Raw genomic sequence first — 26,114 nt, 5'->3', positions numbered from 1 at the left:
TCCACAGTTTGCCGTCCAGAGAGGAAACACCATAAAGCTACATCAGATGATCTCAGTACTTAAATATCTGTGTTTTATGATTTTTAGATCTAGTTCATGTGAGAAATGCCATCAATTAATCCATTGTAAATATAATCCAAGAAATATCCTCTCAAATGTACATAGGGGGTCATTCAACCCAGGGAAAAAGACTTCCACTTCAAATGAGCAAACAAAAGCTTGTTCTTATGGTTTCTAACCCAGATTGCTGGTTAAAAGAGGGTGGTGGTGGAAGAGGAGAATTGACAACGTTTTTATTTATTTATGTCAGAATTTTTCCTATTATTTTCCTCATCTAAATTTGCAACTTTCAAATGTTCAAACGTTTGCAATTTTCAAATTTTCTACATTTACAAACTCAGTTCCCCTCTCAGTCTTGGTTTTTCTAGGTGAAAAAAGCCAACCTCTCTGAGTCACTTCTCAGAAGATCAGCTTTTCAATCCCCTCATCATCTTAGAAGACCTTTTCTGCACCTGTCCAACTCTGAGTCCCACTTTCTTTAACTTGGGTGCCCAGAACTGAGCACAGGAGTCCAGATGAGGTCTTCCTCGGGCCTTGTCTGATGGCATTAATACTCATCAATTGTTTCCTGGTCAAAATCAGAAATGTTGACATGTTGTTGTCAAAATTAGCAACATTCAAAACATTTTTGATTAGCTTCACCCTCAGCCAAAACCTCCGTGACTCCTCCCAAGTTATCTCACCCACCTGGCAAAAACAGACGCTGATTGCTGGGCCCCATGTATTTATGAAATGATCAGCAAAGGTTGTTTTGTTCCATCTTAAACTCCCTAGTCCTAAATATATACCTGAAGATAGAGATCTAGAACAAGTGGTTGACCCCCCTCCCCATGATTACAGCACCCTTGCTGTAGTTGCAGAGGAGTGTACACACGTTTAGAGTGTTTCACAAAGTTTTTTGGCTGGGAATTTCCTTAGTTTTTAAATGTTTAAAATACTTCCCCAAAGGGAATGCTAAAACCCAGGGCCTTTAGGTAGCCAACACTGAGGAGACTGGACCAGAAATATAGATTTCTTCTTCCTTTTCCTTCTAGCTTGACAGAGGAGTGGGGGAATTCTCTCTTTTTCTCTGTCCACTCGCCTTGGTTTTAAATCAGATACAGCAGGCAGGCCAAGAGCAGCAGGGTGTTGGCAATGACAGAGGCAGCCTGGCTGGGTGAGCCAGCGCCAGGGTGCTTTTGACCCTTGATGTCTGCCACAGCACGGGATTCCCAGCCTTTGGGCTCCTTGACAAACTCCAGGTTTGGGATATATTTGCGGATCCAGCTTTGGTAGGAAGTGAGGCGACTGTAGACTCCGGGGCGGTTTTTGATGGCGCAGCCTTCGCCCCAGCTGACGATTCCAGCCAGCACCCAGACATCACCCACAATGCACGCCATAGGGCCACCAGAGTCACCCTAAGGAGCCGAGAGAGAGAAGGGTTAGTGTACTGGGCTGGGAACCAGGGGGTTGGGGTCTATTCTGAGCTATGCCACAGACTTCCTTAATCACAATGGGGCCCTGATCTCGGTCGGGGTCTGTGCAGTGCATGGCACAATGGGGCCCCAGTCTCAGGAGGGTCTCTGCAGGTGGCAGCTCTGAAATGCAGCCACCTCTGGGGTGGGGCCACTGGATACACACAGCAGTGCTCCAAAGGGATGGCTCAACCAGTACTAAAATGCAGCCACCTCTGGGGTGGGGCTTGGCAGGTGGATAACAGTTGCCCTGTGATGCAGAAAAGGGATTGTCTAGTAGCTGTGACCTGCTCTGTGATGGGACCCTGGGCCTATAACCCACCCCAAGCCTGCTCCCTGGGCTGGGAGGCAGGACTCCTGGGTTCTCTACCCAGCTCTGGGAGGGGAGTTGGGTCAGGTGGGTTAGAATGGGGGAGCTGGGAGCCAGGACTCCTGGGTTCTCTTCTCAGCTCTGGGAGGGGAGTGGGGTCTAGGGAGTTGCAGAGATGGGGAGAGGCTGGGAGCCAGGACTCCTGGGTTCTCTCCCCGGCTCTGGGAGGGGAGTAGGGTCTAGGGAGTTGTGGAGATGGGGAGGGGCTAGGAGCCAGGACTCCTGGGTTCTATCCCCCAGCTCTGGGAGGGGAGAGGGGTCTGGTGGGTTAGAGCAGGGAGGGGCTGGAAGCCAGGACTCCTGGGTTCTCTCCCCAGCTCTGGGAGGGGAGTGGGGTCTAGTGGTTTGAGTGGGGGGCTGGGAGCCAGGACTCCTGGGTTCTCTCCCCAGCTCTGGGAGGGGAGCGGGGTCTAGGGAGTTGCGGAGATGAGGAGGGGCTGGGAGCCAGGACTCCTGGGTTCTCTGGCCAGGGGGCTCTCACATTGCAGGCGTCCCTCATGCCCTCGGCGTAACCGGCACAGATCATGTCATCCTGGATATTCCTGTGGGGCAGCCTGTTCTGCATGTTGGTGAGGTACAGGATCCTGCACGTCTTGGAGTCAATGATGGGGACTTTCAGCTTCTGCAGGGTCTGTGGGGAGGGCAGGTCCACTGCAAGGGGTAGCAAGAGCTGGTGGTGAGGCGCTGGGCTCAGCGCTGGACTGCCCTCCCCAGAGCACCCTGCCGTTCTGCCTTTGTCTGCTCCGGGGCTGCTTCTCCCGCGGCCCGGCCCTTGCATCCAAGGCTCTTCCACTCATTATTTCTAAGCCCCCTTTAACGCAGGAGTTTCTTTTTCTTTCTTTCTTTCTCCCCTGTTCCCCCATTCCCTTCCTTCCTACTCTACAGTTCATTTCTTTCTCTCCTTCATTTCCTGGTTCTTCCCTTCTCTCTCTATCCCTCCTGCAACCACGGGTTCGTTTGCTCTTTTTCCTGGCTTTTTCTCTTTCTTTTGTTCTCTCGCTGCCCTCCCCTTAAGTCCAAGGCTTTTTTCACTCTTCCATTCATTGTCTCATTCTCTCTTTCTCTGCCAGGCCCCCTGTCTTTAACTCAAGGGCTCATTCTTTCATTTTTACACTCTGTCCTTCCCTCAGCACGTCCCACCCCTTAATGTTAGGCCTCTTCCTTCCTTTTCATTTGTTTTAATGCGTCAATTCACTCTTTGTCCCCTCCTTTAACATTAGGGGTCAGACTTTCTTTTTCTTTCTTTCTTTCACTCATCACTGGTACTCCAGATCTCCTGACCCCTGCCAGATCTCACTCCTTCCCATCCTTCTGGGCCCGCATTCCCCCAGACCTACCCCAAGGACCTGTCCCCACCCCAGGCGTCCCATCCCGACCTACCCCAGGAGCGCACGTGGCCCCAGCCGGTCACCCAGCAGACTTTGCCCGAGGGGAAGTGGACGGAGGCATCTGGGAGGCAGATGGGCAGGATGTAGTCAGTGAAATTCAGCCGCCGGCCCAGCTGGACCAGGGCGATGTCTCCGCTCGTGGTCTGCCCGGCGTAGCGGGGGTTGGTGATAATGCGCTGGACTGGGCAGGCGCACGCGCTGGGGCCTGGCTTCAGCAGCTGGTGGGCCCCCAGCACCACCCGGTACTGGGTCAGGTTCTGGACCCTGGTTGGGAGCAGAGAAACACAACAGTGACAGGTCAGGAGTGAGGGGCACCGGCAGAGCTGGGGGGGCAGGGCTGGGCTGGCAGGGGCTGCAGGTTGGGAGTGAGGGGCACCAGCAGAGCTGGGGGGAGCAGGGCTGGGCTAGCAGGGGCTGCAGGTCAGGAGTGAGGGGCACTGGCAGAGCTGAGGGGGGCAGGGCTGGGCTAGCAGGGGCTGCAAGTCGGGAGTGAGGGGCACCAGCAGAGCTTGGGGGAGCAGGGCTGAGCTAGCAGGGGCTGGAGGTCAGGAGTGAAGGGCACCAGCAGAGCTGGGGGAGCCCAGGGCTGGGCTAGCAGGGGCTGCGGGTCGGGAGTGAGGGGCACCAGCAGAGCTGGGGGGGCAGGGCTGGGCTAGGCTAGCAGGGGGCTGCGGGTCGGGAGTGAGGGGCACCGGCAGGGCTGGGGGAGTCCAGGGCTGGGCTAGCAGGGGCTGCGGGTCGGGAGTGTGGGGCACCGGCAGAGCTGGGGGGACAGGGCTGGGCTAGCAGGGGCTGCGGGTCGGGAGTGAGGGGCACCAGCAGAGCTGGGGGGGCAGGGCTGGGCTAGGCTAGCAGGGGGCTGCGGGTCGGGAGTGAGGGGCACCGGCAGAGCTGGGGGGGCAGGGCTGGGCTAGGCTAGCAGGGGGCTGCAGGTCGGGAGTGAGGGGCACCGGCAGAGCTGGGGGGGGCAGGGCTGGGCTGGCAGGGGCTGCGAGTCAGGAGTGAGGGGCACCGGCAGGGCTGGGGGAGCCCAGGGCTGGGCTAGCAGGGGCTGCGGGTCGGGAGTGAGGGGCACTGGCAGAGCTGCGGCTGGAGAACCCCGTACTCACTGGAGGAAGCAATGAGTGGCCGTAACCACCCATTCGTCGTTGATCAGGGACCCCCCGCACATGTGGACTCCTCTCCACTGGATGCTGGCCTGCCAGGGAAACTCTCCCGGCACCGTGTCCTGCCCCTTCACCAGCTGGTTCAGGGTCAAGTGAGGCTGCCCGCAGACTGCGGAGAAAGGGGACAGAAGGTCGGATCCTGGCTCAGCCCTGGGGTCTGGTGGGTGGCGTTGCCACCTGTCTAATCGCACAAAACCATACACCTTAGCCCCGCCCCTCCCCAGAGGCCCCGCCCCTAACCCGAGGCCCCTCCCCTCCTCATTACATTCTCCCTCCCCCGGTGGCTTGCTCGCCCTGACCCTCACTCACTTTCACTGGGCTGGGGAAGGGGACTGGGGTGTGGGAGGGGGTGAGGTCTCTAACTGGGTGTGCGGGCTCCAGGGTGGGGCCAGAATTTAGGGGTTTAGGGTGTGAGAGGGAGTTGCGGGTTGAGGCAGGCGGGGCCGAGGGCTCTGGGTGCGGGCTCTGGGGTGGGGCTGGGGATGAGGGGTTTGGGGTGCTCCAGGCTGGGGGGTGGGGTCAAGGGATTTGGAGTGCAGAAGAGGGCTGTGGGTTGGGGTGCAGGAAGGGGTGCGGGCTCTGGGCTGGGGCTTAGGGGTTTGGGGTGCAGAAGGGGTCTCTAGGTTGGGGGGGGCTCAGGGCTGGGGCAGGGGGTTGGGACTCGGGGTTGAGGCACTGGCTTACCTCAGGCAGCTCCCGGTCAGCAGCCAGGGGGGCCAAAGCAGGCTAGTTCCTGCCTGTCCTGGCTTCGCGCTGCGCCCCAGAAGTGGCCTGCAGGTTCGGCTCCTAGTCGGGAGGCCAGCAGGCTCTGCGTGCTGCTCTTGCCCACAGACACCGCCCCCGCAGCTCCCATTGGCTGCAGTTCCCGGCCAATGGGAGTGTGGAGCTAGTGCTTGGGGCAGGGGCAGCGCATGGAGCCCCATGGCCCCCCAGCCTAGGAGCTGGACCTGCTGGCCACTTCCAAGGCGTAGTGCAGTGCCAGGACAGGTAGGGACTAGCCTGCCTTAGCCCCGCTGGGCCGCCAACCAGACTTTTAAGGGTCCCTTTTTGACCGGGAGTTCCAATCGAAAACCGGACACCTGGCACCCCTACTGCTGGGAGGCTGGCACCTGGGGTGGGCATTGCTGAGAGTGGGTCAAGACTCACCTCTGTTTGCCTCGCTCTGCTGGGCACCTGAAATGCAAAAAGACAGAATTGGAGGGAGAGCCACGGGGTCTGCCTAGATGCAGCAGCCTTAAGGGTCGTTTCTCCCATCCACCAGCAGGGGGAGCAGAGAGACCAGCTATGCTACCCAATTCCACCCCAGAGGTGGCTGCATCTCAGCACCAGGTGAGTCATCCCCCCTGTGGCACTGCTCTGTGGCTGTTCCTCAGCTGCCCCACCCCAGAAGTGTCTGCATCTCAGCACCAGGCAAGCCATTCCGGTGCAGTGTTGTGTGTGGCTGTTCTCCAGCTGCCCCACACCAGCAGTGGCTGCATCTCAGTGCCAGTCAAACCATCCATGTGTGGCTGTTCCCCAGCTACCCTACCCCAGAGGAGGAAAAAAATGGTCATTTGAGCCGGCCAAAAAGTTTGATTTGGACATGTTGGGACAGAAAAATTCCTGCCTCATACAGATTTTCAACTTTGAACTGTAAGGAAATGAGCAGGGGCGGGGGAGTGAGGAAGGGGAGGAGAGGGGAAGAAAAAAAGTTCAGAAAAAAGTGGAAATAAAAAAAACCCTTTTCGATAGACCTAATATGGGAAAAATATTTTTTTCATTCCTTAATATTATCAGGGTTTGGACGTTTGAGCCCAATTTCAGCTGGGAAAAAAGTTTGGAAAATATTTGAGTGGCAGGAAACTGTTTCCCACCCAGCTCTGATTTGGGCTTCTCAGAGCAATTGGTTCAGGCTCTCTGAAGACTCAGGCAGTGTTGGTTTCAGTCAGGGTGGTTTGAACCTCTCTGAGCAATCGGCTCAGGCTCCTGGCAGACTCAGCCAGCCCCACCATGTTGGTCACCCTCGGAGCAGCTCCCTGCCTCAGGTTCACCCTGCTTGGACGGGTCTGGGATTGAGGGTCTCAGACCCAGGGCTGTTCCCCGGCTGCTCCCAGAGGCAGATCCACATTCCAGGGCCGGGATGGGATCTGAGCAGGCGCATCACAACTGGTTTCATGTTCCCATGTTTAATTACGGGGTGGCAATTACCCGGGATTAGGGAGAAGGAAGTGAAGGATGGAGGCAGGGAGCTCCAGCATCATGGAATGTGGTTCTGCCTTCGTGTCGTAACAGATCTGACGACAGGCCTGGCCCAGCGTCTTTGGGCTAGTCACGGCCCGGCATCCACAATCCTTCCTGCTGCCCCTGATTAGCCCCACAAGCCTATCTACCCTGGTATTGTGCCCCCACCCCTGTCACCCCAGGTCAGACCCATGGGCCTATCTACCCTGGATCCCGCCCCCACCCCGTCACCCCGGATCAGACCCATGGGCCTATCTACCCTGGTATTGTGCCCCCACCCCTGTCACCCCAGGTCAGACCCATAGGCCCATCTACCCTGGATCCCGCCCCCACCCCTGTCACCCCAGGTCAGACCCATGGGCCTATCTACCCTGGATCCCGCCCCCACCCCATCACCCCGGATCAGACCCATGGGCCCATCTACCCTGGTATTGTGCCCCCACCCCTGTAACCCCAGGTCAGACCCATAGGCCCATCTACCTTGGATCCTGCCCCCACCCCATCACCCTGGATCAGACCCATAGGCCCATCTGCCCTGGATCCCGCCCCCATCTCTGCCATCCCAGGTCAGACACACAGGCCCATCTATGCAGGTATCCCTCTCCCATCGCTGCCCCCCATCTAGCATGGCATCATGTCTCCTCCTTCCCATTCCTTGGCGTTATGTACTCCATCCACACGACCCACATGAATGATGTTGCCTTTTGCCAGGCTTGCCTGGGCAGTGGCTCGTTAAGAATTACAGCAGTGCCTCATTAGCCAATTAAACAGCCCAGCTGTAGAACACCCCCGGAGGTGTGGAGTTCTGCCGGCTGGTTGCACCCGGGGCTGGGGGATGAGCTCTTGGAAAGACGGTGCCCACCTTATCTTCCAGGCCCGGCCTCACTGGGATCCCGGGGAGCAGAGCTGTTCGCCTGGCACGGCTCGGCTGGAGTGTATGGGCAAGTCGGGCATCGGCTGAGGGACACGGAGGAGAGACCAATGGGATAACTTTCTCCCCTCACATAATTCTGGAGCCCTTCAGGACAGGAGAAAGGCAGGACTCCTGGGTTCTATCCCCAGGTCTGGGAGGGGAGTGGGGTCTAGTGGGTTGGTGCACGGGGGAGCTGGGAGCCTGGACTCCTGGGTTCTCTCCCCAGCTCTGGGAGAGGAGTGGGGTCTGGTGCGTTAGAGCAGGGGGGTGGGAGCTAGGGCTTCTGGGTTCTATTCCCAGATTTGCTAAAGAGTCCCCATGGGTTAGTCCATGCTTTGCTCTGGGGCTCAGTTTCCCCCTGTATAAAATGGGGCACATGATTCTGTGTAGCTTGTAGCATGAACTGTCTCTTCCTGTGTGTCTGTGATGGGATTAAAAAGTTTGTGCCAGATGCTTCATTTGATTAGGAGAGAGGCTTAAAATATGTGGGGAGGGGTGTGCAGACACTGAGAAAAAGACAGCTGCATCTCAGGCAGGGCAGATGGGGAACAGGCCCACAAGCATGGCTTGCCCAGAGCTGCAATGCAGCCACCTCTGGGGCAGAGCAGCTGGGGAACAGCTGCACAGAATTTGCATTTAATCAGAGTCTGACTTAAATTTGTAGGTGATTCTAACTAGGGAGGTGTTGCAAAGACAAAGGTGGACTTGAAACTCAATATAAAGGTTGCTAGCAAAAGGTGAAACAGGCCAGAGAAATAACTAAATGATTTCTATTGCCTATGTAATGAACCACACTGGCGCATGCTTGATATGGATACAGATTTAGGACAGTTCTTACAATTTAACCCATTTTTGTGCCAATATAGATATATACTTTTTTTTTTTTGCATTATTTTAACCAAAATCATGTTGCATGTTTGCACAAAACCTTGTTTTTCAGCCCAGGTTATGGCATTTTTGGATCCAGTTACATTTTCAACTCAAACATTTGACCCAAAGTTTAGTATTTTTTGACAAATCTTGGCTTCCTTTCCCCACTAAATGTCTTTGATTTTGTGCATTTTTGGACCGGGTCCTCTTTCAACCACAATTTTTGTGTATTTGACCCCAAAATCTTTAACCAAGATTTTAGTAGGTTTAAGACAAATTACTGCTTTTTCCCCAAACCACCAATTTTTGACCAGTTCCCCTTTCAATCCCAATTGTTGGTATCCAAATTTTAGTGTTTCTGAGCAAATGTTTACCCCACTGAAAATATCTTTCAGCCCAGCTTTTTTGCATTTTTAAATATTTTTTACACTGATTTTTCTGGTTTTTTTTCTCTTCAGAAATATTTTTTTTTCTGCCCAGAATTTGGCATTTTTTAACCCAGACCGTGGCAATTTTGGGATCACAAGTTTTTTTTAAGCATGGATGTTTCCATCACAAATTACCTGACCCAGAATTTTGCAGTTTTTTGACCAAAACCTTTGAACACCTCAGATACTGCAAATTGATGGCAATTTTGCAACCAGTGACTGATGCTGACACAAAGCCAGAACAAGGAGAACAGGCTTGCCAGGACCCTGTCTCTAGCCCTCAGCCAAGACAGTAAGTTCGTTAGACCAACTCCACCAGCAACATCAATTAACAGGAAGCTGCAGATTTGCCACAGTGCAGAGAATACTTTAGGACACAGCCCACCCTTGACTCAGGGAACTATGAATGGAACCAGGAGTCCTGGCTCCCAGCCCCGCCTCCCTGGCCTGCTCTAACCACTAGACCTCTCTCCCCTTCCCAGAGCCAGGGATAGAACCCAGGAGTCCTGGCTCCCAGCCTCCCTGCTCTAACCACTAGATCCCACTCCCCTTCCCAGAGACAGGGATAGAACCCAGGAATCCTGGCTCCGAGCACCCCCTGCTCTAGCCCTTGAGACTCCCCTCCCAGAGCTAGGGGTAGAACCCAGAAGTTCTGACTCCCCAGCTCCAGCCCACTAGACCCTAGTCTACTCCCCTCCCAGAGTGGCAGACAGAACCCAGGAGTCCTGCCTCTCCCCTCCCCACTCCCTCTCTGTAAGCAGATCACTCAGACAGTGGACGAAGTGGGTATTCACCCACGAAAGCTCATGCTCCAATACATCGGTTAGTCTATAAGGTGCCACAGGACTCTCTGCTGCTTTTACAGATCCAGTCTAACACGGCTCCCCTTCTGATAATCAGACAGACTGACTCTCTCACCCATCAGCACAATGTGCAGGACCAGGGACCCCATTCTTCTTGCCCAGCTCAGCCCGCTGGCCTTGGTTCGCTGCTCCTCCATACTGCTCATTAGCAGCACCAATCACTGAACCCAAAGGGGATTCCAAAGCTCCCCGAGAGAGAGAGGCAGCCAGGCCACCGGGCGATGCACCCAGCCAGGAGAGGGTGTGCACCCCAATGCGGTTTATATCCAGCCAGTTAGTCTGCCTAGAATGTTAACCAACAGGTTCAGCAGAGGTCGGGACATGTCCTTCCTTCTGCCCAAGCATCCCTGTTGCCGCTTGCCAGATGTGCACCAATTGTTCCCTCAATTCTCCTCTCCTGCTCCTCCTCCTTCCTCTGGAGCTTCCCTGGCCTCCCTCCTTTGCTGCTGCTGGCACCCCAGGTGACCCCAGATTGTGGGCTGAGGTGACAGAGGCAATGCCTTGCCAATAGTAACACGGCCCTCCGGTGCAGGATTAATAAATGGAGCTGCCAAAAGGTGCTGAGGTTCTTCACAGTAATACTCCAGTAAGAATACAAGTACTGTGATAGTGTTAATAACGATTTATTATTACTTATTATTTTATTTTATTTTATTAAAGGTGGTGTTCTGGTATAGCACAGTAATGCTCCTGCAAGCTCAGTGGTGTGGTGATATGCGATGGAGCTGCAAAAGGTACTCTGGTATTTTTACAGTAGTACTCCAGCAAGAATATTAGTACTGTGGTATTAAGATTACAAAAAGGTATTTGGGTATTTTACAGTACTATTCCGGTAAGAATACTACTACTGTGGTATTCTAATTATGACTCCCAAAGGTGCTCTGGTATGTTGGAGCAATAGTCTAGCAAGCTCACTGATAACATAAATGCTCTTAATAGAGATACCAAGAATTCCCTGCTATTCTGCTGTAATACTCCAGTAAGAGAACCAGAACTGTGGCACTCTTAGGAGAACTACAGTTGGTATTCTGGTGTTTTACAGTAACACTCTAGTTAGATCACCCATATTATTGTAGCCTTAAAAGGACTATTAAAAAGTACTCTGGTATTCTGTGGCAATACTCCAGCAAGCTCACTGATACAGTAATATTCAGCAGAGGGGCAAACTGTACTCTTGTATTCTATGGGAATATTCCAGTAAGATCACTCATATTTTCACGCTTTATAGGTCTCTACAAAGTACATTGGTATTTTAAGTAATAAGTTTACCAGGAGTTTGGTACTCTTAACACAGCCATGAAAGATACTTTGGTATATTATGCTGCTAGTCCAGAAATCTCACAGAGCTGCAAAAGGTATTCTGGTATTCTACAGTAACATTCCAGCAATATCGCCAGGACTGTGGTACTTCTCACAAAGGGTACTCAAGTATTTTACAGTAATACCCAGCAAGTTCACTGGTACAATAATACTCAATGGAGCAACAAAAGGCACACTAATATTTTACAGTATTACTCCAGCAGGCTCACTGGTACTGAAATACTCTTAGATCTTTAAAATGTACTCTGGTATGCTTCAGTCTGGTATTATAATCAGGCTGAGAAAAGGTACAGTAATCTGATATTTTAAAGTAATCCTCCAGTAAGATGACTAGCATGGTAGCAATCTTAATAGGACTATGAAATATACTTCAGTATTCCTGAGTAATAATGCAGTTATTGTAGTACCATGCACAAGTACTCTTGTAATACCCCAGTTGGATTACTGGTACCATACAAAATCTCACTAGTATTGTAGTATTCTTTATAGGTTTTCTAAAGACAATCTGGTACCTAGAGCAGTACTCCAATTACTTTATTATAGTACTGAACAATAATACTCTGGTATTCCACATTAATACTCCAGTAAGTTCACTATCAGCATGGGGCACTTAATAGGGCATAAAATATTTTGGCATTCTATAAGAAATAGTCTAGTTACATTACTAGAATGCATCCTAATGCCATACATATTAATCACGCTGGTATGCTGTGACAATGCTCAGCTAAACACCGTAGTCCTCTTAATACAGCTATAAAATATACCTGAGTATTCTACCATAACGGCCCAATAAAATGATTGATACTGCACAAATATATGCAGGCAATACTTCCAGAAAACTCACTCTTTCGTGTAGTACTCATACAAGGAGAGTCACAAGTGCTGTAGTACTTATCCCAGAGACAAAAGACTCAGGTGTTTTATAACCAAACTCCATTAAGTCCACAGGTGCTGGATTTCTCTTAACAGGGTTACAGATAATCCGCTGGTATTTTGAGGTAATATTCCAATTGCATTATTATAAGTACTGTTAGATTACAGTAATACTCCAGGTAAAGCACTAGTGCTGTAAAACTCTGCTCTGCTACTTTACAGCAGTAAACTCACTCTTACTTTAATACTCTTAACAGGGCTACAAAAGTCCTTTAGTATTTTACAGTTAGTCTCCAGTGAGAGTATTTTTATGCAATACCAGCACTATTTATTATTATTGGAGAATACCGGAGTACCTTTGTGCAGTACTAATAGTCTCTCTGTATTATTACTGGAAAACACCAGAGTATCGTTGTGCAGGACTAATAGTCTAATGATATTACTTCTGGACAATACCAGAGTACTTTCATGTAGTAATAAATCATTATTACTATTATTACTGCAAAATACCTGAGTACTTTCTTGCAGCACTAATGCTCTAATTGTATTATTGTTATTGTTATTACTGTAGAAGAGCATAATATTTTTTGCATGCAGTATAATACTCTGATACGCTGCAGTAACAATAATCCAGGATGACTCTTGCAGGTTTCTGGAAGTGTCTGTGAAAAACAGGAAACCTGTCAGGGTTGCAATCTTGCAGGAACAAAGGGTATGAAACCCAGTTAAGTTAGAGGAGAACTGATTTTTTTCCAGACTGTTTAAAATGCCCAGTTGTTTTTATTAACAGGTATTTAACTAAACACACAAGTATCACATGATGGAAAGAGCTCTTCCAATCACTCCTGAGAAATATCTCAATGTACATCCCTAAGACATCTAAGCAGCTATCCAGCAAACAACAGAAGAGAGAGTTTTTAAGCAATTCCCCAGCTCCTGGAGGGGAGTGGGGTCTAGTGGGTTAGAGCAGGAGGAGCTGGGAGCCAGGACTCCTAGGTTCTCTCCCCAGCCCCTGGACGGGAGTGGGGTCTAGTGGGTTAGAGCAGGGGGAGCTTTGAGCCAAGACAACTGGGTTCTTTCCCTGGATGCGGGAGGGGAATGGGGTCTGGTGGGTCAGGGCTGGGGGAGCTGGGAGCCAGGACTCTTGGGCTCTATTCCTACTTCCTGGCTGGATTGCGTGAGACCCAGAGGAGACAAACCCAGCTAATTTTCCCTGACCCCACCTTTCAGAGATGCTGCAAACCCTGCCATTTCCTGCCAGGGATTACAGTGAACCCCACCATCCGCTAGGCCAAAACCCCATTCATGGCAGTTGGGGTCAGCTGGGTAGGAAAAGAGCTAGGGGATGCTATGGGGGTGGTGGATCTGTTGGGGAAGGCCTCACTGGAGGATTGGAAGGGAGCCAGGGTGCTGGAACTCTGCCTGGCTGGCCTTGTTTGCCCAACAGCTTCCTGGAAAGGCTGTAATTATCAGGGCGAGGCACCCAATTAGAGGGATAAACTCCCCATCCAGGGGCCCTTCTTTTGGGGCAAGCTTCCAGCAGAAGTCCTGGCTCCCCTTCCAAAGCCAGAATAGAACCCAGGAGTCCTGGCTCCCAACCCTCCCCCCTTTAATTGTCTAGACCCCACTCTTCTCACAGAGCCAGGGAGAGAACCCAGGAGTCCTGTCTCCCAGCCCCCCCTGCACTAACTCATCAGACCTCACTCCCCTCCCAGAGCCAGGGAGAGAACCCAGGAGCCCTGGCTTCCAGCCCCCCGTTCCCCCGCTCTAACCCACTAGTTCCCATTTCCCTCCCAGGATTTCTGACGCCTAGCTCCCCCACTGCTCTAACCCACCAAAGTCCATTCCCCTATCCATCGATCCATCCCCAGTACCCCCATCTATCCCTATATACATTTTTCCATTCAGCCTTATCCCCACTGTGACCCCCTGACCCCCCCAATATTCACCACTGTCATGTAATTAGGATATGTTTTGTACAAAGGCTGCCTTGTAAGGTATCATTCTAAAAGTCTTGATCTACTAGACCAGGGGTATGCAACCTTTCAGAAGTGCTGTGCTGAGTCTTCATTCATTCACTCTAAGTGAAGGTTTCGCGTGCCAGTCATACATTTGACCGTTTTTAGAAGGTCTCTTTCTATAAATCTATAATATATAACTTAACTATTGTTTTATGTAAAGTAAATAAGGTTTTTAAAATGCTTAGGAAGCTTCATTTAAAATTAAATTAAAATGCAGAGCCCCCCCCCCCCCCCCCCCCGGCCTGTGGCCAGGAGCCGGGCAGTGTGAGTGCCACTGAAAATTAGCTCGCGTGCCACCTTCGGCACCCGTGCCATAGGTTGCCTACCCCTGAGCTAGACAGTAATTCCTCATTGGATTGTATGTGCTATTTTGGTCGGTGAAGGTATGAAGTTTGGCTAGGTAGGTGTTACTGAAACATGCTGTGAGGCTGAAAACACCCACAAGCAGCCTTTTCAGGTACAACAGTAAAAAGGCCAGACAAGGTTAATGGGTTATTGAGGAAATGTGCACAGGCACAAGGATTACCCCAGGAACTGTATACAACAGAAACTTCTCAGAGAGAGCACTGAACAGTGGGAACTGCTTGACCCAGGTCACAGCCAAAGAGCTTTCCAGCGAGTGGGAAGAAGATACAAAAGGGGGTAAATGACATCATGGGGGGACCTCACTCTCCCTGCAACACCACACCTGGAAATGCCTGAGGAACAAAGACTGAACAGGGGGGAAGTGATGCGCCGAGGCTAAAGGAATTCTAGCCTGTGTTTGAAAACTTGAGAAACCCAAAGCTGCAAAGCCAAGGCAGCTTGTGCTTTAAGAATCTGCTGGCCCGTTTATCACTCGGGGTGAGAATTTGCTAATTCATATCCTACCTACCTAGTGTGTTAAGCTCAGTCTCCGGTTTTGTTTAGTAGGCAATCTGCTTTGATCTGTTTGCTCTCACTTATCATCACTTACCATCTATCCTTTTGTGGTTAATAACCTTATTTGATGTTTTAATCCAAACCAGGGTATGTTTGGCTAAAGTGTCTGGGGAAGATCTCAGCTTGGTTACCACAGGTGTGCATGGTCCTCTTCACACTGAGGGAGAGGCAGACCGGGTGTTAAACCATATCCTGGCCACACCCACCATCTGTTGGTCTATCTACCCCGGCATCCCTGTCCATCTACCATCCACCTCCATACACACCCCTCTATCCATCCATCCATGTAATGCCCCCAGTCAGTGCGCGTGGTGGAAAAGTAAACGCACTCCCAAGGGAAGCGGAGTATTCTCCAGCTTTCGATGGCATCAAGACCAGCTGCCTTTCTGGAAGACGCTTCAGGCCACCACAAGTGACGAGGCTCCACAAAGGTGTCTCAGGATCAAATTTAATGGTTTGCGTTTTACAGGAAGTCCAACTACGGGATGTGTTGGTCCCTTCTGGGTTTAAAATCCATGGATCGATGACTGGGAGAGAAGGAGGAGGAAGAGGAGAAGGTGGCACCATCCCATAGACTTGAATTCCAGCATTTGCCTGCACACACTCCAGTCACATTCACGGCGTGAGGCGTTGCTGCGCTGAGTGACGGCAGGATCAGCTGGCTCTGCGCTATGAAGCGAGGTGCACGTGGGCCTTGAGAGATCCATCACACCCCGGGTCAGCGCCAAGTCCTGGAGGGTGGCCCAGGTATCTTCTTGCTCGTTGGTGTTTGGTTGCCTCCATGACTAATCTCCAGGGCTCAGGGCCAGGTGAGGGAGGGCAACTTCCCAGAAGGAAACCTCAAGGCAGGGGCTGGGGGTAGCTGGGAACACAGGATGTTACGCTGTAGGGAATAGAGGTGACCGTTTATAAAGTTACGGATACCAATGTTACAAAGATATGTCATGTCAGGTATCTGTGGGACAGTTATAATTAAGTCACAGACGTCATGGATTCTGTGACTTTCTGTGGCCTCCGTGACTTCTGCAGCAGCTGGTGTGCCTGGCCCGGGAGCCGCCCAAGCATGGCCAGGTGCACTGGCTGCTGCTGGGGCAGTCTCAGCCCCCCCACCCCCTGGAATCAGGAATTGGGTGTGTGCGGGGCCCCAGAGCTGGGATTGGGGTGTGGGCGGTACTTACCTGATGGGGGAGCTCCCCGGAAGCCAATGGGAGCTGCAGAACTGGGGCTGGGGCCTAGTGGAGGCAGCACATGGGGCTCGCAGCTGGAGGTCGCTGCTTCCCAGGAGCCAGGTAGAACCTGCCCCAATCCTGATACCGCCCCCCCGCAAGCATCCGCTGCACCCCCCAGGCCTTGCCCCTCTGAGCACCTGTGGCATCCCCCGGGCCATGCCCCTTGAGTACCCGTGGCATCCCCCGGGCCGTGCCCCTCTGAGTACCCCCAGCATCCCCCTGGGCGATGCCCCCCTTGAATATCCATGGCACCCTCCAGACTGTCCCCCCAGCACCTTTGGTGCCCCCAGGGCTGCCCCCCAGCCTCTCCCCCCAAGTTTTAGTCTGGGGTATATAGTAAAAGTCATGGGTCATGAGCTGTGCATTTTTGCTTACTGCCTGTCACCTATCTGTGACTTTTACTTACAATCCCCGTGACTAAAATGTAGCCTTAGCTATACCTGCTAAACGGGATGATTGTGTGTATATGTATGTATCCCATATGCATTATGCGTGGTATATTTGTATATCAAACCTGTACTGTGTGGCTGGGTGACACCCACAGACCGATCGGCATCTGCACTGTCTCGCCTGCGAGACGGCCCACCAAGCGCAATCAGCTGTACAATGGACCCACTGAGAGAAGTCAGGGGCGACGCCTGTGAGTCAGCGCGACATGCAGGGACAGGCCCGTGGACAGGAGACTCCAAGAGCTTTTCTGTGCCCCTGTGCTGGGAGCTTGTGTTTGGGACAGAGGATGAACAGGCCACATGGCAAAAGATATAGAAGGCAGCTGCATCTTCTCTGTTTTGTCTTCAGTCCTGCTTCTCACCTCTGCAGCAACCTCTCTGAAAACCGAAGCTTTCAGCTGAGGACTGATAGACCTATCCAAGCTGCGGATGCATTCCAGAGGGACTTTCCAGCCTGCTAAGAACTGATACATGCAGCTGAGTGCTTTGACTATTTAATATCTCTCCTCCTGTTCTTGTCTTTTTGTTTATAATAAAACCTTTCGTTTTAGATGCTAAAGGATTGGCCGGCCGTGTGGTGTTTTGGGTAAGACCCAGACGAGTACGGATCTGGTAATGTAGCTGGTCCTTTGCAGTCAGAAGAACATTTTGTAAAGCGAATAGAATTTTAAGTAACTTCTCACTGTACTGGACCGAGGTGCTGATCGGGAGCCAGAGAAGCAACGCAAGGAAGGGGGCTGTGGGATTGCTTTTTTCTAGGTTCTTGGTAACCAGCGTGGGGGATCAGGAGCCCAGTTGGCAACTGGCTGGTGAGTCTAACTTTGATGTTAACCACCAGTTTGGGGAGAATCTGCTCTCCTTTTTGCAGCCTGGCATGACCTTGGCGTTTGTACTGCGGGTTACCCTAGGCAACTCGGGTCACGCAGGACGCAGGGCATTGCAGCCTTTAGACTGATTTAGAATGCAAATTGCACAAGTCATTAGTAACAGGTTCTTTCCTCGGGTGGCTTTGTGACCTTCTGTAACGAGTGGGACTGGAGGGTTACAGATCTAAAGGCAGGAAGCCTTCATTGCAAATCCGAACGGCAACAGCGGCCTATACCCATATGGTAGCAGAGAGAGAGCCTGGAGCATGGGGCCTGGTGGCCGAAACCAGAGGCTGTGAATGAAAGTCAGGCCATGTATTAAAGCAGCTGCTCACAAGTTCACTGTCCGGTACATGAACTTGGCAAAGTTGTTGCTAGTGTACAGGGCCATCCTTACCCATATGCAGAGTGCGCAGCCGCGTCGGGCACCAGGGGATTTGGGGCACCACATTGCCTGGTGTCCTGCGCAGCAGCGCTGCTCCAGCCCCTGCTCCGCCTCTTCCGCAGGGCCCCCGCCCCTGCTCCGCTGGCCCCCTGTCGCTTTCCTGCCCCCACTCCCCTGAGCTCTGCAGCAGGGCTGGGCCTGCACTCGCCGGCGGCGGGAGTGCAGTGACCTGGCCCCAGCCGTGCCACTGGTGAGTGCTGGGGGGTGGTTTCCCCTGCCCCACAAGCCAGCCCCGCCCATCCCGTGGAGCCTGGGGCCAGCTCCTTGCCTGCGGATGCCTGGGGCCAGCCCCCTGCCCCCCCCCCGCAGAGACCTGGAGCTCCACCCCCCTTGGGGGGGGCTGCGTAGGGCCCCAGAGTAGCTAGGGAGAGCCCTGCTGGTGTTCTAGGTATTAGGTATTCACTTAAACATCTGTTTCTGTTACACCCCAATCTAGTAGAAGTCCAGCTGGTTTGACGGGTTTGTTCAAGACATCAGGAACAAGGGGAGGTCACAAACAAATCTCATGTCACGCGTAAGGTGGTATGTAAGTTGGGTATCCTAGTTATCTGCCTCCGTCTATAAATGTCACCGTAACCCTCTGCCCTGCCTCGGGGGCAGCGAAGAGTCCTGCTGCATCCGTTGTAACGACCATAGATGTGCAGACATTGATCCAGGGAGCTAAAACCGTGCTTCGCTGGCAATAAATCTGCCCAAGCACCTGCGCCACCCAGCCAGGTCCGTGGCCTTTCTGGGTAGTGCTATAGAGGCCTGCTGGGTCAGCTATCTGCACCAAGCTGGGACAGCCCATGGAAAAAAACCACACATGCGAGTCAACTGACACCACCTACAAGAAAGAGATCCATATCAGAGAGCAGTTTCCAAGGTTCATGAAGATGGGTGAGAACAAAGAGAGAAGAAAGCAGCCAGTGGTGAGCGCTGGCAGCGGGATGTGACAAGTCAGTTTATGCCATCCTCTCAACTGGCTGTACCCAACTAGGAGCTGGGCAGAGACCTCTTCTAGACACTTTTTCCTTACATCCATATATGTCCAGAGAGGGCAAAGAAAGCACCTCAAAGCAAACCGCGAGAAGTCCAACATCCTCATAAACTTATGGGAGACCCAAGCCCTTGACCGTTCAGTGGAGAAGGACCTTGTGGCAAAGATCCCACTGTTTCAAGACCCAATGAAGACCACAGGAAATGGAGAAATGGGACAGGAGGTGAGAATGCACCATAGCTTGATTCAACAACCCAGATCGGCCCCTTCCACTGGGAAACATCTGCCACATCTGTCATAAGATCTGTGGATCCCAGGTTGGCCTCATTAGAGGAATCCACCAGCGATAACTGGCTATCATTTCTTGGAAGACAAACCCTCAAACGCTGAGAGATTGCCAACTGTTACATATGCGGGACCATATTTCATTAGGTCTCAGGCCCCTGCCAGCATGTGGCATTCCAGACATGAACTGGATGCAATGGAGTGGAAGAGACAAAATCCTCCACCTGCTAGCTCTATTTCCCCAAAAATCCACAAAAGGGAACGATTATGCCCGCAACATGATGAATCCAGTGATATTGCCAATTATTTCATCACCTTTGAGCGACTGTGCACTCTCCATGCAATTTCTGAAGATCAAAAAACGACCACTTTGGTTGCAAACTTGACTGGGAGAGCTCTGGACATATTCAATAAGATGCCTATTGATGCTGCTGCAAACTATGGTAAATTTAAGGATCTGGATTTAAAACAGTTCCAGATTACACCTGAAACCTACAGGGTAAAATTCAGGAGTCTTAAGAGGGGATCTGGATTGAGAAATGTGGCTTATGTAGATGAAATGAGAGATTTGTTAGATAAGTGGGTGAGGGGAAAAGGCATTACAAACTTGGAAGAAATGTGTGATTTGGTTACTCAGGAACAATTCCTGAATATGTGCAGTGATGACGTAAAACAGTATTTGTGGCACAAAAAGGTGGATGCAGTGGGTGGATTAGCTGGGTTTGCAGACTCTTTCGAGCAACCACAAGCAGCAATTAAACGTAAACCACTGGCAGAGGGGTACAGGGTTGGGGGAAAGCAGAAAATTGGTCAGGAAATTGGGTCCAGAAGGCCGGGAACATGAGGCCTTGATGCCACAATTGATATCAGGACCACCCCCACATCGTGCTGGGCACTGCACAGATCCCCCCTCCCCCTTGAGGCGAGATAGGGTTCCCTGTTGTACCAGGTGCTGCACAGACCCAGGGTGGGTCTGGTCCCCCTACTGTGGAGGGCACTGCCCAGACCCACACTGATATCAGGTCCCCATTGACTTCTTTCCCCAGCTCTGGGAGGGGAGTGGTGTCTAGTGGTTAGAGCAAGGGGGCTGGGAGTGAGGACTCCTGGGTTCTATCGCTGGTTCGGGGAGTGGGGTCTAGGGGTTAGAGGAGGGGCAGGGCCTGGAGTCAGGACTCCTGGGTTCTATCCCCAGCTCTGGGAGGGGAGTGGGTCTAGTGGTTAGAGCAGGGGGGCTGGGAGTGAGGACTCCTGGGTTCTATCACTGGCTTGGGGAGTGGGGTCTAGGGGTTAGAGGAGGGGCAGGGCTGGGAGTCAGGACTCCTGGATTCCATCCCTTGCTGTGACCTCAGGCAAATCAATATCTCCTTTTCCTTCCTGCTAATGAGCTCATTCTACCTCCCCCGGGGTGGTGCGAGGCCAAAGTTGTTAACCTCTGCCAAGTGTTGGGTGCCAGCAGGTGGGCAGTGGCTGTAATTAACACACATTATCCACCCTCCCTCGGCAGGGTCAGGAGAGGAGCCTGTGCATTACTGGGCGAGACAAGGGCGTGCCACAGGGGAAGATGTTTATCAGCTTGTTTTGCTCCGTGAAGCGCTCACCGTGGCTCTGTCACGCTGGAATGGGCCGGCCGCTCGGTCCTTGATCCAAAGCCCTGCTTGAAGCCTAAGGCTATGCCAAGCACCCGGGGAAGGAGAAATCAGCCCCGCTTACAGAGTCGCAGGGCTGGAAGGGACCTCAGCAGGTCTAGTCAAGGGCCCTGCGGTGAGGCAGGACCAAGTAACCCTTAACCATCCCCGACAGGGGTTTGTCCCACCTGTTCTTAAAACCCTCCAGTGACAAGGATTCCTCAACTTCCCTTGGAAGCTTGGCCCAGTGATGCACTACCCTTAGATTTTTCCCCCTAATCTCTAACCCAAATCTTCCTTTCTACAAACTAAGTGGATTCCTTCTTGTGCCACCCTCAATGGATGTGGAGAACAATTGATCCCCATCCTCTTTCTAACAGCCCTGAACATCTCCCATGACTGCTGTCAGCTTCCTCCTCAGCCTTCTCTGCTCTAGACTAAATGTGCCCATTCTCTCAACCTCTCCTCACAGCTCGTGTGTTTCACAACTCCGGCTTGGCAGAGCCAGGAGTCAGATAACCAAGAGACAGGTCCACCACTACCACTGGCAGGAGAGTTGACCTTGTCTCACAGCTGCTTCCTGGAAGTCTCCCTGGGCTTAAATAAGGGGCCTGGACCAATCAGGGGCCATGAGGGAAGCTGTCAGTCTGGCCTGGAGGTGGAACTTCCTGTGGTATTTATCTCCATAGAGTTTATTAGGTGCTAATGCAGCAAAACTTTTTACAGCTGATGCATAGTGGTGTGGTGGTGGCATTGGCCAGACCCTACCTTGTAGGCCCAGGTTCAAGGCCTGTTGTTGTGGTGTTTTCTAAACCTTTTCTCATTTTTGTGGCTCTCTTCTGGACTCTCTCCAATTTGGCCACATCTCTCCTAAAGAATTGAACACAATTCTCCAGCTGAGGCCTCCTCAGCGAAACAGTCACCTCCTGTGTCTTATAGACAATGCTCTTGTTAGCACAACAGTGATCCTGAGAAAGCTCCCAGCACGATGCTCCTAGAGTATGAATTCAACCTAGCTGGCTCTCGGCAAATGCAATTAGTAACAGGGAGTCATCGCTGAGCAGGGGTGCGCTGGATGGCCACCACCAAGGGTTGGACTGGGGATCTCCAGGATTAAGAGCGTGTGATACTGCAACTTGAGTGACAGGGTCAAGGCTCTGTAGCCGGGTGCTTTGTCCTCTGTGGGCTGGAGACAGGATGGGGACCTATAACACACACTTACCGGGGGCATGTAGCTGTGTTTACAGGGTGGGGTGTCCCACAGGAATCAGTTCTTGGTCCTATGTTTTTCTCAGTGACCTGGAAGAAGGTGTAGAGCCATCACTGATTATGTCTGCAGATGACACACAAATCAAGCAGAGTGGGAAATAATGAAGAGGCCAGGTCACTGGCTCGGAGTGAGCTGGATTGCTTGGTAATCTGGGTGCAAACAAACAACATGCATTTAAATAGGCTAAAAATGTCCACCTAGGAATAAAGAACGCAGGCCATACTTACAGCATGGGGTGGCGCTCTCCTGGGAAGCAGTGACTTTGGAAAAGATTTGGGGGTCATGGTGGATAATTAGCAGAACATGAGTGCCCAGTGCGACGCTGTAGCCAAAAGAGCTAATGCGATCCTGGGAGGCATCAACAGGGGAATCTCAAATAGGGGTAGAGAGACTATTTGACCTCTGTATTCATGACTGTATTCACAACCGCAGCTGGAATGCTGTGTCCAGTTCTGGTGCCCAAAATTCAAGGAGGTGGATTAATTGGAGGAGGGTCAGAGAAGAGATAGGAGAATGATTAAAGGATTGGAAACCTGAGTGAGATCTGACTTCAATGAACAGTGGCCAACTGACACCAGCTGGGGACCCAACCCCATTGGCCCCAGTGAAGCTATGGACAATTGACACCATTGACTCTACTTAAGCACAGCTTCTCATGGTGCTTCTGGGAGCAGAGGGCTAGTTTAATATAATATGGAGATGCACCTATCTCATAGAGCTGGAAGGGACCTTGAAAGGTCATTGAGTCCAACCCCCTGCCTTCACTAGCAGCACCAAGTACTGACTTTGCCCCAGATCCCTAAGTTGCCCCCTCAAGGATTGAGCTCACAACCCTGGGTTTAGCAGGCCAATGCTCCAACCACTGAGCTATCCCTCCCCTAGCACAAGGGGGGCACTATGTTCTGTCTTGACAAGAGGCTCCAAGCGAGGTGGGCACACAAAGTTCAGGCCTGGCCAGGGCCTGACCCTCTTCTAGCGCTGCCTCCCCGTTCCTCAGTTACACTTGCTTGCCATGGGTTTGTTGGAGGTTCCTGTCGGTGTGAGCTGCTGGTGTTTCTAATTTAGTGCCAATGAAACTGAAGCTACTATGCAAATAGGCGCATGCAATGAACTGTAACGTTCATTTAAAATTAGGCTTTGGAGCAAGCCTGAGGCCTAGTATTCAGCTGAGTCCTAGTAGTAGTAGCAGCGTGAGTAAATAATCTTGGATTAGAAGATTTAGCTACAGATACATTGTGGTAGAGACTATTAGCTTTATTCAGCCAGACCTTCCTAACCCCACTTTATAGAGGCCCAGCTCTTTGCACAAATGATTGCGACAGTAGTTGGGACCCCTCATAATAAACAGCAGGAATGGCCAATGGGGCAGGAGACCAACACTTAATCAACTACGCTCTTGGAAATAAGTGGGTGGAAGGAACAAGAGGATAAAAAGGGAATCAAACCTGACCTTCAGCGGGACAGCAGGGCAAGTGGCAGCAGCCTTAATGTTTGTCTTGCCTTCAGGGGAATTGGCAGATCTGGGAGGGGGATTCTCTTATCTTGGGTTTTTTTGTTCTCTGATGTAGCTTATGTTGACGGTGGTACTAATAGAACTCAGAAAGAAGGAGGAATATTTGAGGCACCTTAGAGACTAACACATTTATTTGTTACTCTCTAAGGTGCCACAAGTACTCGTTCTTTTTGCTGACACAGACTAAGGAAGGATAAAAGGGAAGGTGCTTTCATGGACTGGTAACTGGTTAAAAGATAAGAAACAACGGGTAGGTATAAATGGTCAGTTCAGAATGGGGAGAGGTAAATAGTGGTGTTCCCTAGGGATCTGTACTGGGACCAGTCCCATTCAACAAATTCATAAATGATCTGGAAAAGGGGGTAAACAGTGAGGTGGCAAAGTTTGCAGATGATACAAAACTATTCAAGATAATTAAACCCAGAGCTGATTGCGAAGAGCTGCAAAGGGATCTTCAACACTAGGGGGCTGGGCAACAAAATGGCAGATGAAATTCACTGTTGATAAATGCAAAGTAATGCACACTGGAAAACATAATCCCAACTATACATATAAAATGATGGGGTCTAAATGAGCTGTTACCACTCAAGGAAGAGATTGTGGAGTCACTGTGGATAGTTCTCTGAAAACATCCACTCAATGTGCAGCGGCTGTCAAAGAAGCAAACAGAATGCTGGGAATCATTAAGAAAGGGATAGAGAATAAGACAGAAAATATCATCTTGCCTCTATATAAATCCCTGGTACACCTACCTTTTGAACACTGCATGCGTATGTGGTCGCCCCATTTCAAAAAAGATATTTTGGTATCAGAGAAGGTACAGAGAAGGGCAACAAAAATGATTAGGGTTTGGAACGGCTGCCGTATGAGGAAAGACTAATAAGCCTGGGATTTTTTGGCTTGGAAAAGTGATGACTAAGGGGGAATATGGTAGAGGACTATAAAATCATGACTGGTGTGGAGAAAGTAAATAAGGAAGTGTTATTTATTCCTTCTCAAAACACAAGGGCTAGGGGTCACCTGATGAAATTAATAAGCAGCAGGTTTAAAACAAACAAAAGGAAATAGTTCTTCACGCAACACATGTTCAGCTGAGCCCTTTGCCAGGGGATAGTGTAAAAGCCAAGACTATAACGGGGTTCAAAAAAGATCTAGCTAAGTTCATGGAGGAGAGGTCCATCAATGGCTATTAGCCAGGATCATGTCCCTATCTTCCGTTTTCCAGAAGCTGGGAATGTGCGACAGGGGATGGATCACTTGATGATTCCTTGTTCTGTTCATTCCCTCTGGGGCACCTGACATTGGCCACTGTTGGAAGACAGGACACTGGGCTAGATGGACCTTTGGCCTGACCCAGGATGGCTGTTCTTATATTCTTATGTGGCTGGAAGGACCATGTCTCCTGGGACCCTGGCTGGAAGGACAGTCTCCTGGACCTGTGGTGGACTGTGCAAACCGCACACTGGGAACAGAGGGTTAAGGAGCAGCTCTGTGCATTCACATGTGATAAGAGAGCTTGATCTTCTGGTTGGCAGAGCCTGGTAGCTTGAACGATGGCACACCCAACACCTGGCCAACTGATACGCCTACGCCGGGAGGAGATACCAGTAAAACATAATACCGCCCACCTCCAGTCTGACTGGTGTCTCTGGCCCAGGATGCCTAGAAGGATGAGTGTTAAGGGGGGGAACAGCTGGCGAGGAAATTGTTCTTGGCTCTGTAATTGGAGTGGGAGGACAGCGAAACCTAGAAATGTTGCAGGGAAATAAGGAACAGTGGGAAGCGTGGGCAGATCACTCTTTGCCATGTGTAGCCACCTAGGATAATCGTGGTGGGTGGCAGCTTTGTGTGCTCAAGTCTTGGCATGATTGGCAAAGGAGGTCGAGGTGGTATTATAGCTATTTGAAAAAGGGGGAAACTGAGGCAGGGGAGAGACTTCACAGATCTGGGAATACCTGTCAAGAGTCCTAGCTCCTCTGCTCTAACCACTTCTCTCCCAGAGCCAGGGAGAGAACCCAGGAGTCCTGGCTCCTAGTCCCCTCTGCTCTAACCCACTCGCAGAGCCGGTGATAGAACTTACAAATCCATAGGAGGCCCTTTCCCTCAAAATTTTATTTTATTTTTTATAAAAACATTTAAAATGGTCTAAAAATAAACAAAAATATTTTGATTTTGTTGAAACAAACTGTTTGATTTAACTTGAAACAATTCCCTTTCCTCCCCCTCCTCCCTGATTTGTTGAAAGTTTAAAAAAAAAAATTTTGGTGCCACCTTAAACTCTCCCCCCCACCCCCCCGAGGTTGCCAAAAAAATCCATCATGCCTCATAACGTTCAATTATATTGAACTGTTGGGAAATGTGAACGTGATAAAAGGAGATTGTTTCCCAGCCATCGTCTGATTAGTCAGCAGGATTCCCTGCCACTGGAAGTTGCTGAGAACAAGAAACAAGCAAGAGATCTTGGAGTCACCATGGATAGTTCTCTGAAAACTTCAGCTCCGCGTGAAGCCGTGGTGAAAAAGCGAACAGAATGTTAGGAGCGATTAGGAAAGGAAGGGACAACAAGACAGAACATATAATGCCACT

The 26,114-nt window shown here is 51.2% G+C and overlaps 2 protein-coding genes across 2 annotated transcripts in view; one reads left to right on the top strand and one right to left on the bottom strand.

Moving 5' to 3' along the window:
- Positions 1 to 1,148: 1,148 nt before the first annotated feature.
- Positions 1,149 to 9,869, bottom strand: LOC127052833 (serine protease 27-like). The gene is made up of 6 exons (XM_050956951.1): positions 9,788 to 9,869; positions 5,585 to 5,611; positions 4,382 to 4,547; positions 3,265 to 3,536; positions 2,366 to 2,535; positions 1,149 to 1,457 (listed from the first exon to the last, which is right to left on the bottom strand). The coding sequence occupies exons 1-6, from the start codon at positions 9,867 to 9,869 to the stop codon at positions 1,149 to 1,151; spliced, it is 1,026 nt and encodes a 341-aa protein (XP_050812908.1).
- Positions 9,870 to 9,953: 84 nt separating this feature from the next.
- Positions 9,954 to 26,114, top strand: part of LOC127051190 (transmembrane protease serine 9-like) — a 94,021-nt gene continuing 77,860 nt past the window's right edge. The window contains exons 1-2 of the mRNA XM_050953159.1: positions 9,954 to 9,973; positions 10,097 to 10,193. Coding sequence (XP_050809116.1) covers positions 9,954 to 9,973; positions 10,097 to 10,193 — 117 coding nt within the window. The remainder of the gene's footprint in view (positions 9,974 to 10,096; positions 10,194 to 26,114) is intronic.

This window comes from Gopherus flavomarginatus, chromosome 5 (genome assembly GCF_025201925.1).
Source record: "Gopherus flavomarginatus isolate rGopFla2 chromosome 5, rGopFla2.mat.asm, whole genome shotgun sequence".
In the NCBI taxonomy this organism is placed as follows: Eukaryota; Metazoa; Chordata; order Testudines; family Testudinidae; genus Gopherus; species Gopherus flavomarginatus.
This window is presented reverse-complemented; position numbering and strand designations above follow the sequence as displayed.

Coding starts and splice junctions, on each gene's coding strand:
- LOC127052833 (XM_050956951.1), bottom strand. CDS start 9,869: ATGGAGGAGCAGCGAACCAAGGCCAGCGGGCTGAGCTGGGCAAGAAGA. Junction 4,548..5,584: donor GCAGAGCGAGGCAAACAGAG/GTGAGTCTTGAC, acceptor CTTTCTCCGCAG/TCTGCGGGCAGCCTCACTTG. Junction 1,458..2,365: donor GCATGAGGGACGCCTGCAAT/GTGAGAGCCCCC, acceptor TCGGCTCCTTAG/GGTGACTCTGGTGGCCCTAT.